The sequence below is a fragment of the Sus scrofa genome, chromosome 3, assembly GCF_054392235.1.
Source record: "Sus scrofa isolate SSC_HxYL_T2T_F1_AM1 chromosome 3, Sscrofa_HxYL_maternal_Yorkshire_Landrace_v2.0, whole genome shotgun sequence".
Lineage (NCBI taxonomy): Eukaryota > Metazoa > Chordata > Mammalia > Artiodactyla > Suidae > Sus > Sus scrofa.
Window position 1 is genome coordinate 80,706,215 of NC_139385.1, and position 16,149 is coordinate 80,722,363.

The window sequence follows — 16,149 nt, forward strand, 5'->3', positions numbered from 1 at the left end:
CCATATCTTGCATGCATGTGGCTGCCCAACTCTTCAAGTTTTCAAGCCTTCAAACCTGTGGCTTCACAGGGAGAAGCCACATTCCCAGCCTGTGCTCCTGCACCTCTCTTCCTTCCTGCTGTTGGTACAGTGTTCCTTTTTTTTTTTTTTTTTTTTTTCTTTTCTTTTTAGGGCCACACCTGCAGCATATGGAAGTTGCCAGGCAAATTGGAACTTCAGCTGCCAGCCTACACCACAGCCACAGCAATGTGGGAAACAAGCCATGTCTGTGACCTACACCACAGCTCATGGCAATGCCTGACACCAGATCCTTAACCACTGAGCAAGGTCAGGGATTGAACCTGCATCCTCATAGATACTAGCCAGGTTCATAACCTGCCAAGCCACAACGGAACTCTGGTGCAGTGTTCTTTACTTGAGATGGTCCTCACTCCTGTATCATCATTTTTCTCATTGGCTTAGTCCTTCTTACCCCCAACTATCTTAAGTCTCCACTATCTGAACAGAGTCTCTGCCTGACTCTTCAGGAGAAATTCTGTGTTTCTCTTCCCCTTTTACTGCCCATACCCACTGCCTCTATGTCCTCATTACTTATTTTTCCAACCCACTGCAAACTCGCCTTCACTACATAGACCCTTCCTCAGAGAGCTCCAGTGTCCAGTGTCTATCATCCAGAACTCTGACAAGTTTTTTTGGCTGACCCTCAACTATCACTTGAAATTTCCGTTCTTTTGACTTCCATAATGTTGTCTAATCCTACATATTTGGACATCCACAGTCACTGCTTATGTTTTTCCTCCACTGACTTTTCTTCTTCCACTGAAGACTGTGAGCTCAGACTTGGGCTTTACCCATCTCTACATCTGCTCAGGTTTCATCCATCCCAATAATTTCATCTATTCCAGCTACCCAGAAAATTCTGAAACCTCTACCCCTGGTTCTGACACTTGCTGTGCTCCACTCCATCATTCTCATCTTCTGGCCAGTTCTACCTGCTTTTGCTGTAGCAAAAATCCAACAGACTGGAGGACAAACTTCTCTGCCCCCATCCCCAAGCTCCTTATTCACTTCTTCCTACTATTCTTTTCTTTGAAATGTTTCATATCCAGTCCTATGTCTACAGATAAATGCCTGTCTAGGCCATTATCACCGCCGCTTACATTCATGTGTTTTTGCCTTGCCTAAGGCATGTGGAAGTTCCCAGGCCAGGGATCAAACCTATGCCACAGCAGTAACCAGAGTCACAGCAGTGACAATCTCAGATCCTTACCCTACTGAGCCACGAGGAACTCTATTCTGAAAATTTTGATTAGGCACCTACTACTGGAGAAATAGATGCAGATATAACAAGAACAAAAATCCCTGCCATTGAGCATTTATGTTCTGGTGAGGGAGGCAAGTGGAAAAGAAGAAAGCATGTACAATATATGTAATAATAATAATGCAGAGTTCCCTAGTGGCTCAGCAGGTTAAGAATTCAAAATTGTCACTGTTGTGGCTCAGGTTCAATCCCTGGCCTGGGAACTTCCACAAACCGTGGACATGGCCAAAGTAAGAAGAAGAAGAAGAAAGTAAAGAAGGGGAAGAAGAAATATAGGAGTAGGGTATTGTGATTTATCTAGGTTGATCACAGACGGCCTCATGCAGTAAAGACCGAAGGAAGAAAAGGGCCATTTGGATACCTAAACATTTCAAGTTGGGGATACAGTGGTAGTATATCCTGGTATATCTATGCAACAGGGAGGGGTCCACTGTGGTTGGAAAGACTGACCGTGAGAGACCATGAAAGGCCATGAAGACCACTGCAAGGACCTGGGTTTGTATTCTAATTGAAAGAGGAAGCTCTGGAAGGTTTGGAACAAAGTAAGACACCTGATTTTTAAATTTTAAACAACTTCCTTAAGGCAAAATTGATATACAATAAACCGTACGTATTTAAAGTGTACAATTTGATAAGCTGACATATGTGTACACCCATGAAACCACTAACACAATAAACATCCATCAACTAAAAAAAAAAAAAAAAACTTTCCATGTATCCTTTTTTATTTATGTTTTACCAGAATCACTGTGAGCTACTATGTTAAGAATAGGCTAAAGAGGGGTAAAGGTAGTAGCAAGGAAAGCAGGCAATAAGCCTCTGCTGTCATCCAGAGAAGAGACTACCTATTGACAGTATCTCGACCAGGGAGGTAAGCAGTGGCTGTAGTGAGAAGTAGTTGATTTAAAAAAAAAAAACATCACTAATCTCATACCTTCTTGCCACTATTCACTCTAATTCACTCTGAAGATAAATGAACAATTATGTTTCTTTCATAGGATTAACTCCTTCCCTTCAAAAAAAAAAAAAAAAAAACTCTTAGCTCCCTATTGTCCTCAGGCTAGAGTCCCAACTCAATAAGAAGACTATCACTACTCTCAAATCTATGCCTTGGTCTCCTTTCTGTCCCTCTCCGTTCATTTTCCTCCCCTTTGCTTTTCTTTTCTATTTCTAGCACTTCTTGCCCCACTCCCATCACACCCCCGGTCTCTAAACTATGCCCATACAAAGATCCACTTCTTCCAGAAAGCCCGTAGGAGGTCTCCACTGGGATCTCTCCCTTCTTGAGTCTCCAATTGCACTTGATGTTAATACGCCACAGTGCTTTTATTCTGTTCGTTTGTTTTTAATCCCTACATTTTAAAAAGTACCTAGGGACGTTGGTGTACCAAGTGTAGTGGCCCTGCGTCCTTTCCAAGCACGGGACTGGGCCTATGCTACCGCAGGACTCGCTGCCTCAGCGTGTCTGTGCGCGGTAGTGTCCTAGCCGACCTCCCCTCCTCCTTGGGCATCTGCTCTGCATTAGTCTGTCCCAGGCCTCCGCAGGCGCCGATGATTGAATCATCATCATTAACCAGGGCCTGCCCCCCCCATCCTCGGCGGCAGGGGGGAGAATGGGGGCGGGGGTAAGATCACTACCAAGTCTCTGGGGGTCCCTCCCTCCCTGCCACCCTCTCGGAGATTCCGCTAAGCCCCAGGAAACTCCCAGCTGTGGAGCCGGGAGAGGCCCGCCATCGGGATGAAGCTCCATAAAGCGGACGCGTCAAGCCAAGGAGGGCGACACTTCAAGCTCCCGAGGGGCTTCTTTAGCGGGGACTTCGTCACAAGAGATTGATGACCCTGAGCGGTGGCGGGCAGAGACCGCCGGGCCTTTTGGGGTAGAAGGCGGCAGTTTTTTGCAGGCTCCAAAAGTTAGTCCCGAAGTCGTGTAGGGTCTATTATGATGATTTCTATATGAGGTCAATGAGATAGGACCCCGGCCCACGCCCCCCCTCCCCAAGTACGGATTGAGGAGGGGGAGGGGCCAGTGGGGCTCAGGTGAGCACACGGGGAGAGAGGGGTATGGGCGGGGCCTTACAGAGGGTCAGCGAATCCGAAAAGACCTAAGCTGTCGTTGCGAGGCGACAAGTCCCGCCCCGCAGGCGGCACCGGAAGTGGCAGGCCGGGATCAGCCTTTAAGATGGCGTCTCCTCAGGGGGGCCAGATTGCGATCGCGATGAGGCTTCGGAACCAGCTCCAGTCAGTGTACAAGATGGACCCGCTACGGAACGAGGTGCAGGGGCGGCAGGGTTACCACTGTAGTCGGTTAGCTGTGGGAACCGGGGCCGGCTAGAGGACGGGCGGTGGCTGGCTGGGCGCCCAGTGCGCCTGCGCAGAGACAGGGTGCCCAATGCGCCTGCGCGGTTGCGGTCCGGTTGCCAAACTCCGGTCTAGGACGCCTGCGCATTGTGCAGCCTACGTCTCGTAGTCTCCCTTGGGAAAGGAAGATCGGGCGAGTTGGCTTGAACAGAGCCCCTGCTGTGCGCGGAGCCCTCTGCTGGGCGGAGGGAGAGTGTCAGCCTTGGGGAGCTAATCTGACCGCGCAGGGTGCAGGATTGGAGTGGAGTCTGATGAGAGGCGACTTCCAAGTTGTGAAGGCACATGGGATGGGGTTAGGGGAATGATCGTTGACAGAGGGTGTGTCTGCAGGAGGAGGTTCGAGTAAAGATCAAAGACTTGAATGAACACATCGTCTGCTGCTTGTGCGCAGGATACTTCGTGGATGCCACTACCATCACTGAGTGTCTTCATACGTGTGAGTGCCCTGGACCCTGGCTGGTTCTTCCAGGCCCTACTCCCCACCAAGCTAGCTGCCAGCTGCTTGCCCCAACCACCCAGGAACCCCGCCCAGCCCATGAACCCTATTTACGGAGGGCCTGAGAATCTGCTTTTCTCTTGCAGTCTGCAAGAGTTGTATTGTGAAGTACCTCCAAACCAGCAAGTACTGCCCCATGTGCAACATCAAGATCCATGAGACACAGCCACTGCTCAACCTCAAACTGGACCGGGTCATGCAGGACATCGTGTACAAGCTAGTGCCAGGCTTGCAAGACAGTGAGTAACCAACCTGACTTTGAGAGGCCTCTAGAGGACTGATGCTGGGTGGCAGCTTGAGGTGATAAGGGCTTTGGTAGGTAGAGAGGTTGACAGCTAGAAGGACAAAGAGAGGGAGGGTTTATTTATTTATTTATTTATTTATTGTCTTTTCTAGAGCTGCACCTGTGGCATATGGAGGTTCCCAGGCTAGGGGTCGAATCAGAGCTGTAGCTGCTGGCCTACACCACAGCCACAGCAACGTGGGATCCGAGCCACATCTGCGACCTACACCACAGCTCAGAGCAACTCTGGATCCTTAACCCACTGAGCAAGGCCAGGGATCGAACCCGCAACCTCATGGTTCCTAATAGGATTCATTAACCACTGCACCACGAAGGGAACTCCAAGGGAGGGTTTATTCTTTACTTCCCATATTCCACTCCCTTCTAGGTGAAGAGAAACGGATCCGAGAATTCTACCAGTCCCGAGGCTTGGACAGGATCACTCAGCCCAGTGGGGAAGGTATGTCCCTTGGTAGCAGGAGGATAAGGTAAAGCCCCCATAGCATTTCTCCTGCTCAGTTTTTCTCCCTGGGGAAAAAGTAGTATGGAACATGTGCCACCCTCCTTATTACTCTTTCTCAGAGCCAGCCCTGAGCAACCTCGGCCTCCCCTTCAGCAGTTTCGACCACTCAAAAGCCCACTACTATCGCTATGATGAGCAGCTAAGCCTATGCCTGGAGCGGCTGAGGTGAGGCTATCTGAAGTGACAGTGACAGTGAGCCGGAGCCAGGGAGGGGCTCAGGGAGAGGGCGAGCCGTGAGGGAGTGTCTGTTCCTTTGAAGAGAGTGTATCGTGGCTCTGGATGGGGGCCACGGGGAAAGGATAAGGTTCCCTAACCTGTGTCTGTTTCCCCCCAGTTCTGGCAAAGACAAGAATAAAAGCGTCCTGCAGGTGAGAGTGGCCGAGGGGAGGGCCTCTTTAAGGAGACTCACCTCCCCATGGCCCCTCCCTCACATACCTTGTCTTCTTCTCCCCACCCCATCCCCAGAACAAATATGTGCGATGTTCTGTTAGAGCTGAGGTTCGCCATCTCCGGAAAGTCCTCTGTCACCGCTTGATGCTAAGTCCCCAGCATGTGAGTACTCCCACAGTCTGGTTTTTTTGGTTGGTTTGGTTTGGTTTGGTTTTGGTTTTTCGTTTGGTTTTGTTGTTTTTGTTTCTTGAGGGAGGAGAAGGGGCTGAGAAGGGAGGAGCAGAGTTCTTGACCTGTGCAGAAGGAGAGTTCCTAAAACTGCCCCCATCTCCATCCTAGGTGCAGCTCCTTTTTGACAATGAAGTTCTCCCTGATCACATGACCATGAAGCAGATATGGCTCTCCCGCTGGTTCGGCAAGGTGAGCCGGTGCCAAGGCAATCCCCAGGGCAGGGCTGGGCTGAGGGAGCCTTTTGGGTAAGAATGCTCCTACTGACTAATCCTTGCCCTTGTTCTCTCCTTAGCCATCTCCTTTGCTTTTACAATACAGTGTGAAAGAGAAGAGGAGGTAGGGGCCAAGCCCCTACCCCATCCCTCTCCCCTTCCCTCCCCAGATATTTATGTGAAATTAACCTCGGCTTTATTTTTTGAAATAAAAACTTGTAAAAAGCATCCCTCTTTTTCCTTTTTGTCCTGCCACACACTGTGCCTTGTCTTGTGTCCTGCTTCCCTCTTGAGAAATCCTCTTGAGTTTCATCAAGAAGGAGGGCCTCTCTTGGAGTTCCTGTCATGGCTCAGCGGAAACGAATCTGACTGGCATCCATGAGGATGCAGGTTTGATCCCTGGCCTTCCTCAGTGGGTTAAGGATCTGGCGTTGCCATGAGCTGTGGTGAGGTCGCAGACGCAGCTTGGATCTCGTGATGCTATGGTTGTGGTATAAACCGGCAGCTACAGCTTAGATTGGAATCCTAGCCTGGGAACCTCCATATGCTGTGGGTGCGGCCCTAAAAAGACCAAAAAAATAAAAATAAAGGCCTCTCTATGTTCGTATTCCCTCAGTGAATTGCCAAAGAAGAGCAGTGGAGGACCCTACATATGTAAAACTCAAAAAGTGAGCTAAGTGAAACCAGGTCACTCATACCAGCTCTTTTTGTGTGTGTGTGTGTGTGTTTGTGTCTTTTTGCCTTTTCTAGGGCCGCACCTGCAGCATATGGAGGTTCCAGGCTAGGGGTCTAATCAGAGCTGTAGCCGCCGGCCTATGCCAGAGCCACAACAACTCAGGATCCGAGCCGCATCTGCAACCTACACCACAGCTCACGGCAATGCCGGATCCTTAACCCACTGAGCAAGGCCAGGGATCGAACCCGCAACCTCATGGTTCCTAGTCGGATTTGTTAACCACTGAGCCACTAACCACTGAGCCACGATGGGAACTGCACCAGCTCTTTTTGATGAAGGGAAGGGAAGCTCTCACTGTCCTTGAATGTTGTCACATATAATGCAGGCCCAAATGGAGGTATCCTAATTCAAGAGGAGTGAAAATGGGGCTGTGATTCAACAGTGGCCACTGCAAGACTGAAGAAAGAAAAAATAATACATATATGTAGTTTTATTTGGCTGCACCCAGGGCGTACAAAATTTCCCAGACCAGAGCTCAAACCTGTATCACAGCAGTGACCTGAGCTATTGCAGTGACAAAACTGGGTCCTTAACCTGCTGCATCACAGAAAAACTCCAAAGAATGATATTTTAAATAAATACAAAAAATTGCACTATGGGAGGAAACTTGAAAAAAGAAGAGTTCCCTGGTGGCTCATTGAGTTGAGGATCTGACATTGTCACCACAACAGTTCAGGTCACTGCCATGGCCCAAGAACTTTTATATGCCACGAGTACAGCCAAAAAAAAAAAAAAAAAGAAAGAAAAAATTGGGCCACCCTGTGGCATATGGAATTCCCGGCTCAGGGATCAGATCCAAGCCACAGTTGCGACCCAAGCTGCAGCTGTGGCAACACTGGCTCCTTAACCCACTATGCGGAGCCAGGAATGAAACCTGAGTCTCCATGCTCCCAAGACAGTGCCAATCCTGTTGCACCACAGCAGGAACTCCCAGAACCTGATTTTAAAGCCTAAATCTTGCACTGGCCTGACTCCATGAATTCAAGGAGGTTGTTGGGCATAGCTTGTGAGGGCGCCCGAGCTTCCCCAGATGCAGAGAAGGTGGCAGAGGACCCAGGGAAGGGGTATAGTGAAGGCAGGCTGAACTGGCTAAAAGCCAGAGATGGGGAGGGAGGGGGGTGCGCAAGCGCAAAAACCTGAGCTCTCTCCCAGGGCGCAGGTTTGGACTTCCCTCTGTGGAAATGAAGCTTGAGGCCAAGAGAAAGGCGCATGTGGAGAGGCTTCACTCAGCAAGGAAGAAGTGCTTGCAGCACTCTGGGCAGACGATGGAACTGGGATAGGGACACTGCAGAGCCACTGGCTCAGGCACAATTCTTTCACCGCACCATCTTCAAGATTCCTGAGCTTTGCGTGTTTCAGGCCTTGAATGTGCCCCCCACCACCCCGCCCCCAATACCCCCAATACTCAGCTGTCCTTGAAAGCCTAAATGTCACCTCCTCCAGAAAACTTTCCTCCAGCCAGAATCAGGGCTTCTTCCAGGGTCTTTGGCCTGCCTCTGCATCCGCATATATCTCGAGGTTTGGGATTAATTATGTCTATCCCAGGGTTCCCCACTCTCTTTCCCTGAATTTAAACTCCGGGGATTCCAAGGGCCCACTCAAACTGTTCTCAAGGCATTTGTGGGTGAAAAGGGCATTTCTGAGGAGTGGCTCCGAAAGGAGAGGTTTTGGGCCGAGGGTGGGGGGTGTGGGGGGGAGGGTGGAGGTAAGGAGAAAAGAAATGTCCCTGGGGACTTTTCCGGGCCCTATTACCTAGGGAGTACCCAGGTTGGAACTTGGCAGCAGCCTGAAGTCTAGCAGCCCCAGGCAGAAGATAAGGCTGCCCGAGGCCCTAAGACCCGAGAACCAAGCTTCGGGATGAGGCCTTTGATGACAAATGGTTTATGGCCAAGAAGCAGCGGAAGGCGCTCAAGCCTGGATCTGGGTGGAGCGGCGAACCGTCTCGTTCCCAGTTCAGCCTACGTGTTGTCTGTCAGTGGCGTTGGCGGTGTAGGCGGCGGCAGCAGCTGCGGTGCATCTCCCGAGGCGGCGGATGCAGACCGGCTGCGGACACCGCGCCGCTTTCCCTCCATATACGGGTCCATTACTCCCCTCCTTGGTCTGCTCCACGCAGACCCTGCCCCTCGGAGTCACTTGGGTCTCTGCGCCAGGATGGGTGAACCGAGCCCACGGTTCTCTTGGGCGCGGGGACCTAGAACGCGCGCGCCGCGATCTACGAGAGGCGGCCGCAGAGCCACCCCAGCGCGAAGGCCGCCCTCTCCCGGGCGCCTGGGACCTCGCAGGGCTTCCGGGTGGAGGAGTCAATCCCACATCTGCAGGACCAAGCCCGCGCTTGCCCCAGCAGCCCTTTCTCACCTAGCCGTTGCCGTGGTCCACACTCATCTGGGAGAGGGGGCACCGAGATTTGCTCCCGCCCTTGGCACAGAGGAGGACCGGTCCCTCTCAGCCTGGCTGGTCTCTCCCAGGATTTTGGGGTGAGCGGAGGGGGGACGACGAGATAGCGAACGGGGACTTCCTGGAACAGTGAGTCTCAAGGGGTGCGCCTGTGTGGGGATGTAGGGGAGTGTCTGAGCACCCCTCCGCCCCTACCCCAGCCGCACACCCCTGAGTTGGGGGCGGTTGCGTAGAGCTTTTTGTGAGCCAGCGAAAAGCGTCTAAAAGAATTCACAGACCCGAGACCCTAAAAGTGAAGCAACTACAATTTATGTCTGAATCGGTTCTCTATGCATTAAAGTTTTCTTTTCTTTTTCTCGCTCTTTTTTTTCTTTCCTTTTCTTTTCTTTCTTTCTTTCTTTCTTTTTTTTTTTTTTGCATTAACATTTTCTGAAAGATAAAACCATCCCAGAAATGCACGAGATGGAAGGATTCCCCGCCCCACGGTCCTCTGCCTGGAGTTTCCTCCCTAAACCTCCCACTTCCCTCTCACTATGGTTAATGGGTTTTCCTAAGCCAGGGAAGGAGGACAAGCACATTTCTTGGGACTCAACTTCTCCGCTGTCCACCGTGCCAAGAAAGTTATTCTAAGCACCCCCTACCCCACCCTTCCCAATACACTCACAGAATTCAGAGAAACGTGTGGGGTGGGAAATCCAGGGGACTAAAGGTCATTTATTGAGCAGATATGATGCCAAGAAGAGGGGATACATCTAGGGCAGGACTGGCTAGAGGAATCTGCAAGGTGGGTCAGAGGTGCAGTGTCTCAGAGTGAGAAATTACATGGAGGTGATGAGGAAAGGGAATTCTGAAAGATGATGATGAGTGGAGTGGGAGAATGCATCCTTAAGTGGGAATGGAGGTGTCTTCTGGCGAGAAAGTCAGAATGTGGGGTTATTTACCAGGAAAGGGAGCAGAGGACCCCCCAATGTCTGAAGGGACAATGAGGAGGATCCTTTGGAGAAGGGGGGGGGGGCAGCCATATAGGCTCGAGTCCTTGGATGGCTCTGGGGAGGACCCAGTTCTGAGAGGGTTGGACCATGGGGGTGGGAGGTACTGCAGGAAGAGGTGCACTGGAGAGCAGCAGCTCTCCCAAGCTGGGGGGTGGGGTGGGGTGGCAGGAAGCCTAAGAGACAGCTGAACGCCACCCCCCCCACCCCCTGCAACCCAGAACCTGGGTTTAATCTCTTAATCTCCCTCATTAATCATTCACCCTCCTCCTACCCCCCTCAGAGGATCTGGTTTCTCCCCAGCTCATGTTCCAGGGGCTTTGCTGGGGGAAAGTCCCCTCCTGTGGCCCCACAATTGTCTGCACAAGTCCCTGGCCTCTGCTAAGATGACCTTAGCTGGACTCTGCTGTCAGCGGCCTCCTCCCTTTACTAGTTTCTCCTTCCCTCTCCCCAAACCCACAACTGGGGACTGCCCAGCCCCATTGTCCAACCCCATTCCTGAGCCCAGTTGCAAGGGGGGAGAAGGTTGGAGAGTCAGAGGGGAAGGAAAGCAAAGGCCCTTCAGGAGATCCTCACACTGACACACAATAGTAAGTGAGAGCAGAAGAGATGAAATCAAAGCTACATAGAGGATGCGTGAGTCTAAGGGTGTAGTGTCTGTCTGGTGACAGGCCTTGGATCCACTTTAATTGCAGATTAAGTGAAACCACCCGGATGGTTCAGAGGACTGAGGCCTCCAGCTAGAAGGATCTGTCTTAGTCCTCCTCCTCCTCCCATCACCATTAATAACCAATTAACAAGGTCCTGGAATTCCCACTGTGGCACACTGTTATGCAGGTTCTATCCCTGGCCCAGTACAGTGGGGTAAGGATCTGGTGCTGCCACAGCTGTGACATAGGGTACAACTGTGACTTGGATCTGATCCCTGGCCTAGGGACTCCATATGCTGCTGGGTGGCCAAAAAAAAGAGAAAGGAAGAAAGAAGAAAGAAAGAAAGAAAGAAAGAAAGAAAGAAAGAAAGAAAGAAAGAAAGGAAGGAAGGAAGGAAGGAAGGAAGGAAGGAAGGAAGGAAGGAAGGAAGAGAAAGAAAGAAAACAAAAAAACAAGGTCTTGAGGCAGTTCAGCTCTCCACTATCTGCTCTCTGAACCAATAGTGGCCTACTGGGCTGAGTTTCTTGCTCAGGCCATGATGAGGGTCCTATGTGAGGGTCTGGGTGTGTCACAATAGGTGAGGAGGTGTCATGAGAAGAAGCCCTTAACCAAGAAGGCCCTGCATTTCTCCACTTTTGTTGGCTGTGAGCTGAGTCAATGCCTCAGGCTACATGAGGTAACTCCCATTATCAGAGTGCCTTCCAGGGAGTTCCCATGTGGCTCAGCACCTCAGGTCGCCGCTGTGGCTTTCGATTGATCCCTGGCCCAGGAACTTCCACATGCTGTGGGTTTGGCCAAAAAGACAAAAGAAAACAACAAGCTTCCTGTCTTTGTCAAGGAGTCTTTCACGCAGGTGCCTTGGCTCTCCCAAGCTCGGTTTGGGGCAGCCCAACTGCAGGTTCCACTTGCCCTGGGGTGGACACAGAGGATCACTGCACAAATGGTGGGAGGTACAGAAGTCTACAGATAAGGTAACATAATGGACAGTCCAGGAGGGACTGGCCCACTTCTTTATGGCACTATTCAAAAAGAAGAAGAAGGAGAAGAAGAAGAAATCCATAGCAATGAATTACCTTAGGAGTGGTGGGTTCCTCAGGAGTGGTGGGGCTTCTCTGTCGCTGAGTTGTACATTTCCTTGCTATTTGGGATGTGACGTGTGAATAAAACCCTTGCCTTGTTGAGCCTCCACTGGTGAGCAGTGTTGTCCCAGAGCTGTCTTATTCCTACACAGGAGGGCTGTGGTGTAAGCCCAGAACTGGAATAGGTGTGGGAGAGAAGAGAGAAAGATAGGACATGGATAAAATAGGAATGAATATCTCAGGCCTTAGAATTTGTCCCTGAGTTGGTAGGGGTTCCGTCCCAGGATCTGGTTGGGCAGATGAAGTCTGCGCTTCAAGTCACACTTCTATAGGGAGCGATCCTGCTGATCCTGGGCAGTGACCAGTGGCTGCTCCCAATGCTGCTGATGCTGTGTGGTTTCTGGGCCTCCCCAGGCTGAAGGACCCCTACTCCAACCAAAGGAGTTTAATAAGACAAAGACAGATGGACTACTCATAGATCAAAAGAGTAACCAGGAGGCTCTTGGTGGAGGCCAGTCTTCACTGGCAAAGACCCTTCCAGGCAGTAGCACTAGCTTGGGTTTGTTGTGTCCTCCCTCCTGAGAATCGGGTCTCTGACCCCTTCTCCACGTGTTTGGACTTGCCAGGGCCTCTGAGCCAAGGCAGGACAGCCCTGGATTCAGCCAGAGAGCCGGCAGAGTCCACTCACCTGCGCTGGCTTCCCCATGGCATCCCCACCTTTCCCGGTTGCAGTCGCTCCGCCCGCCCGGCCAGGTCCTTCCAAGTCCCCCAGCCCCCAGAGCCGCGCTAATAACTTCCAGCCGCTGGACCTCTTTAAGAGCGTTCCGCAGGGGTGGGGCGGGACGAGGGGGCCAGGTCGGGAGACAGAGGTCCCTACTAGGTGAGACTGGGGATCCTAGCTCTGTCAGCTCTCTGTCTCCCTCCTCGGAATTTTGCAAATTCCCAGCAGTTGGGGCCAGGGAGAGCAATTTTATTGCCGACAAGTTTATGAGCCAGAGCTGCGGCTAGGCGGGGAGTCTGTGGTACACAGAATCTGGGGGCCGCCCAGGAAAGGTCCGAGTGTACACCGGACCACGCTCGGCAGCGCAGAGCAGCCCGGCGGCCCGGCTTGGTGGGTTGTTCCTCGGGTTTCTCTCCGCATCTCCCCGCCCTCTAGAAATACCGCTGTCGGGACATCTACCAACTCCAGACCCACCGCGGCCCGGAGTTGGGAGGTGGGGGCGCAGGAGGAGGGGCACACGAGGGTCTGGCCCAGCGCGGGGGGCGGGTCCGAGGCGGGGGGCCCAGATCGGGAGCCGAGCTAGGGCCCAGGCAGCTGCGGAGCCGAGGGCGGCCAGCGGCGGCACCGCCACAGCCCCGCTGGCCATGAGCTCGGGATCCGAGCCCGGGACACCCCGGACACCCTTCAGCATCGCAGACATCCTAGGCTCGCGCCTGGTTCCCCGAGGACCCTCTGCGTCGCAGCTTCCAGAGTCGAGCCCAGGTCCCAGGTCGCCGCTGTGCGCGCTGGAGGAGCTGACTAGTAAAACTTTCCGCGGACTTGACGGGCACGCGCCGCAGCCCTCTGAAGGTACAGCGCCGGCGAGGTCGCGCACTGTGACCTGGCCGTCTCCCTACTTCTCTCCTCCAGGTTACCGGTCTCGACTCGGCCACTACCCTAACCGTGCCCTCAGCCCACGTGCCAGGGCTGGCCTCTTCCTCCCCTCCCCTCCGTTAGTTCCCAGGCTCCGCGGCCGCTCTCAGAGGCCGCCGGTCGGTCGAGAACTGAGCGACCTGTGCGTGGGTCGCGGTCCGCTGTAGGCGGGGCAGTCGCAGCAGAGAAAGGCCAGAGAGGAGACAAAAGGCCTGGGCCAGAGCCTGTAAATGAGTGAGCTAGGGCAACGGCGGCGCACAAAGTGCTGGGAGACGATGTTCAGGCCTCTCCGGGTACCTAAGCTCCGCTCCAAATCGCTCTCTTCTCTAGAGGGCGCAGGGAGCAGAGGGTCCCCGAAGCCGCAAAGGCCGCGGGACTCCGGACTCCACCTTTCCTCGCCCTTTGTACCCCCACTTTCATCCTTTTGGGGTCGAGGAGGGGGGGCCCGTATCACCAAAAAAAGAATAAGCTGAGAGTGTCCGACACCACCCACGAGTCTAAAGAAGGGCTCGGTCCGGTCCTGTTAGACTCACCGTGCGCATTGACTACCCCTACTCTGATCATGGTCTGCCCCCTGCCTCTGGTGCCGGACCCGCAAGCCCGCTCTGCCAGGGGCTCCGGAAGGCCTCAAAGGCCCGGCCCTAGACGCCTGACCGTGCACCACGTCTCCTCTGGCTTGTCCTGCCCACCTCCCCTTTCCTGTCCCCGCAAGGTGCCTTCAGCCTGCTGCCTCCCATACCCTAGAGGTCGGTTCCATTTCCCCCCACCCCCGCCCCCCGGGCTGAAATACACCCCCGGCCACTCGCAAATTTTGGGCAGGGAACCAGGGTTCTGGCTCGCGTCTGCCTTCTCTCTCCGCACCAACTCCTCCCCGCCTCCCAGCACACACACCTGGCTGGCTCGATCCCCGCTTTTCCTTCCGGACCGAAGCCTGATTCTCGCAGGCTAGAGATTGACCCCCGCCCTATCCCGCAGGCCGCGCGGCCCCGGGAGCGCTGGGCCCAGGCCCGGCCGGCCGCAGACGGCGAAAGTCACGCACGGCGTTCACCGCGCAGCAGGTGCTGGAGCTGGAGCGGCGCTTCGTCTTCCAGAAGTACCTGGCGCCGTCCGAGCGCGACGGGTTGGCGGCGAGGCTGGGCTTGGCCAACGCGCAGGTCGTCACGTGGTTCCAGAACCGGCGCGCCAAGCTCAAGCGCGACGTGGAGGAGATGCGCGCCGACGTGGCCTCGCTGCGCGCGCTGTCCCCCGAAATCCAGTGCCGCCTCGCGCTGCCGGAGGGCGCTCCAGGCCTCGGCCCTGGCCTCGCCCGGCCGGACGCTGGGCCCCATCTGTCAGACGAGGAGATACAGGTGGACGACTGAAGGCAAAGCCGCCGCCAGCGCTCTGGGGCGCGGGACTCCTCGCCTCCGCGTCCTGTCCGGCTCCTGGGTGGAGGGAGGGTATCTAACTGGTCCCCTTCCGGCTCACAGTCCAGACACCCACCTTTTCCAGTTATTGAGAATAAAGTCAAGACTCTGCCTCAGCACGCCTCAATCCTAACCCAAAGCAGTAAGAGCAAAATCTGCTGATTATTGTGAAGATTCTGTGTTTAGCACTATGTCGAGCGCTTTAAATGCGGTATTTCCTTTAACTCTCATAGCAACCCTATAAGGTAGGTGATATAATTAGGCCCATTATACAAAGAGGAACCTCTAGGTCAGGGTTTGGACCCAGGCATCCAGCCAGCCTTCAAAGCTGGTGCTTGTCAGCTTTTTTCTCCGGAGACTCCGGGGTGAGGGGGAAGGACATGGGACTTCCATAGCTGCGGGTGCCAACCCCTGCTTTCCTGGCCACCTTCTTTCCAGGACTCTTCACCCCCACCCCGCCTTTGATCAGCTGCTGCCTGGGAGACCTTGTGCCTAACTAACTGACTGGCCCCAGAGTGACAACGTCCTGCTTTTCTTTTTCCCCACCCTGGGGTCATTTGTTAATTGGGTCCTGACCATTCTCCTTGCCCTCATGGAAGGAATCCTACCCTGAGACACAGGCAAAGTGATGAGTGCTGGGAGAGGGGTGGGACCCCTGCTTCTGGGACCTCCACCCCACTCCATGCTGGGACAGAGAATGTTCCCACCAGGATGGAGGTGGTGGCAGGAGGGTGGGAAAGCCTGGCTTGTCCACTGGGGCAGAGCTTCGAGAGTGCTGTTTGCAGGGTAGAGAGAGTGCAGCCCACCGCCTCCTGCAGACATTTCTGGGATAAATTTCTTCCTTCCTTCCTTCTTTCCTCCCTTTCTTTCTTTCTCTCTCTCTTTCTTTCCTTTTCTTTCTTTCTTTCTCTCCTTTTCTTTCTTTCTTTCTTTCCTTTTCTTTCTCTTTCTTTCTTTTCCTTTCTTTCTTTTTTCCTTCCTTCCTTCCTTCCTACCTTCCTTCCTTCCTTCCTTTCTTCCTGTCTTCTGTCTTTTCTAGGGCTGCTCCCCGCAGCATATGGAGCTTCCCAGGCTAGGGGTTGAATTGAGCTGTAGCCGCTAGTCTACGCCACAGCCACAGCAACACCAGATCCGAACCGAATGTGTGACCTACACCACAGCTCATGGAAATGCCGGATCCTTAACCCTCTGAGTGAGGCCAGGGATCAAACCTGCAACCTCATGGTTCCTAGTCAGATTCATTTCCACTGCGCCAAGATGGGAACTCCTGGGACTAATTTCTGGTGCTGGTGGTTAATTATCCTCCTTGTGTGAGGTGCGTGGCAGGGAGGGAAGAGGAACACTCCTGCAGCTGCAGGTCTCCCCCCCACACACCCCCATGCCTGGCCATCCCGGCTCACCTTCAGGACACCATGCTTAGGCTTGATCTTCCTGTTTCCCCTCCCTT

At 53.5% G+C, this 16,149-nt stretch overlaps 2 protein-coding genes and 1 long non-coding RNA gene across 4 annotated transcripts; 2 read left to right on the plus strand and 1 right to left on the minus strand.

Moving 5' to 3' along the window:
- The first annotated feature begins 3,479 nt into the window (after positions 1-3,479).
- On the plus strand, positions 3,480-6,042 carry PCGF1 (polycomb group ring finger 1). 2 transcript variants are annotated; one of them, XM_005674546.4, is made up of 9 exons: positions 3,480-3,593; positions 4,010-4,115; positions 4,262-4,414; positions 4,847-4,918; positions 5,041-5,146; positions 5,316-5,349; positions 5,447-5,533; positions 5,711-5,791; positions 5,895-6,042. In XM_005674546.4, exons 1-9 carry the CDS (start codon positions 3,501-3,503, stop codon positions 5,940-5,942), a joined length of 780 nt encoding a protein of 259 aa, XP_005674603.2. In that variant the 5' UTR covers positions 3,480-3,500; the 3' UTR covers positions 5,943-6,042. The 2 variants fall into 2 exon arrangements, with proteins under 2 accessions (XP_005674603.2, XP_084874986.1); XM_085018860.1 differs by lacking the exon at positions 5,895-6,042 and having other exon boundaries at positions 5,711-5,888.
- Positions 6,043-9,626: 3,584 nt separating this feature from the next.
- Positions 9,627-14,720, minus strand: LOC146404723 (uncharacterized). Its single transcript, XR_014841624.1, has 2 exons — positions 14,188-14,720; positions 9,627-11,839 (listed from the first exon to the last, which is right to left on the minus strand). It is a non-coding gene; the product is annotated as an uncharacterized LOC146404723 (long non-coding RNA).
- On the plus strand, positions 12,954-14,657 carry LBX2 (ladybird homeobox 2). Its single transcript, XM_003124997.4, has 2 exons — positions 12,954-13,233; positions 14,272-14,657. Exons 1-2 carry the CDS (start codon positions 13,029-13,031, stop codon positions 14,655-14,657), a joined length of 591 nt encoding a protein of 196 aa, XP_003125045.1. The 5' UTR covers positions 12,954-13,028.
- Positions 14,721-16,149: the final 1,429 nt, after the last annotated feature.

What these genes read in the sequence shown, in the direction of transcription:
- PCGF1 (XM_085018860.1), top strand. Translation starts at nt 3,501, where the DNA reads ATGGCGTCTCCTCAGGGGGGCCAGATTGCGATCGCGATGAGGCTTCGG. An exon ending in TGGACCCGCTACGGAACGAG is followed by an intron (nt 3,594 to 4,009) that starts GTGCAGGGGCGG and finishes GTGTGTCTGCAG; the next exon opens with GAGGAGGTTCGAGTAAAGAT. An exon ending in CACTGAGTGTCTTCATACGT is followed by an intron (nt 4,116 to 4,261) that starts GTGAGTGCCCTG and finishes TTTCTCTTGCAG; the next exon opens with TCTGCAAGAGTTGTATTGTG.
- LBX2 (XM_003124997.4), top strand. Translation starts at nt 13,029, where the DNA reads ATGAGCTCGGGATCCGAGCCCGGGACACCCCGGACACCCTTCAGCATC. An exon ending in CGCGCCGCAGCCCTCTGAAG is followed by an intron (nt 13,234 to 14,271) that starts GTACAGCGCCGG and finishes CCTATCCCGCAG; the next exon opens with GCCGCGCGGCCCCGGGAGCG.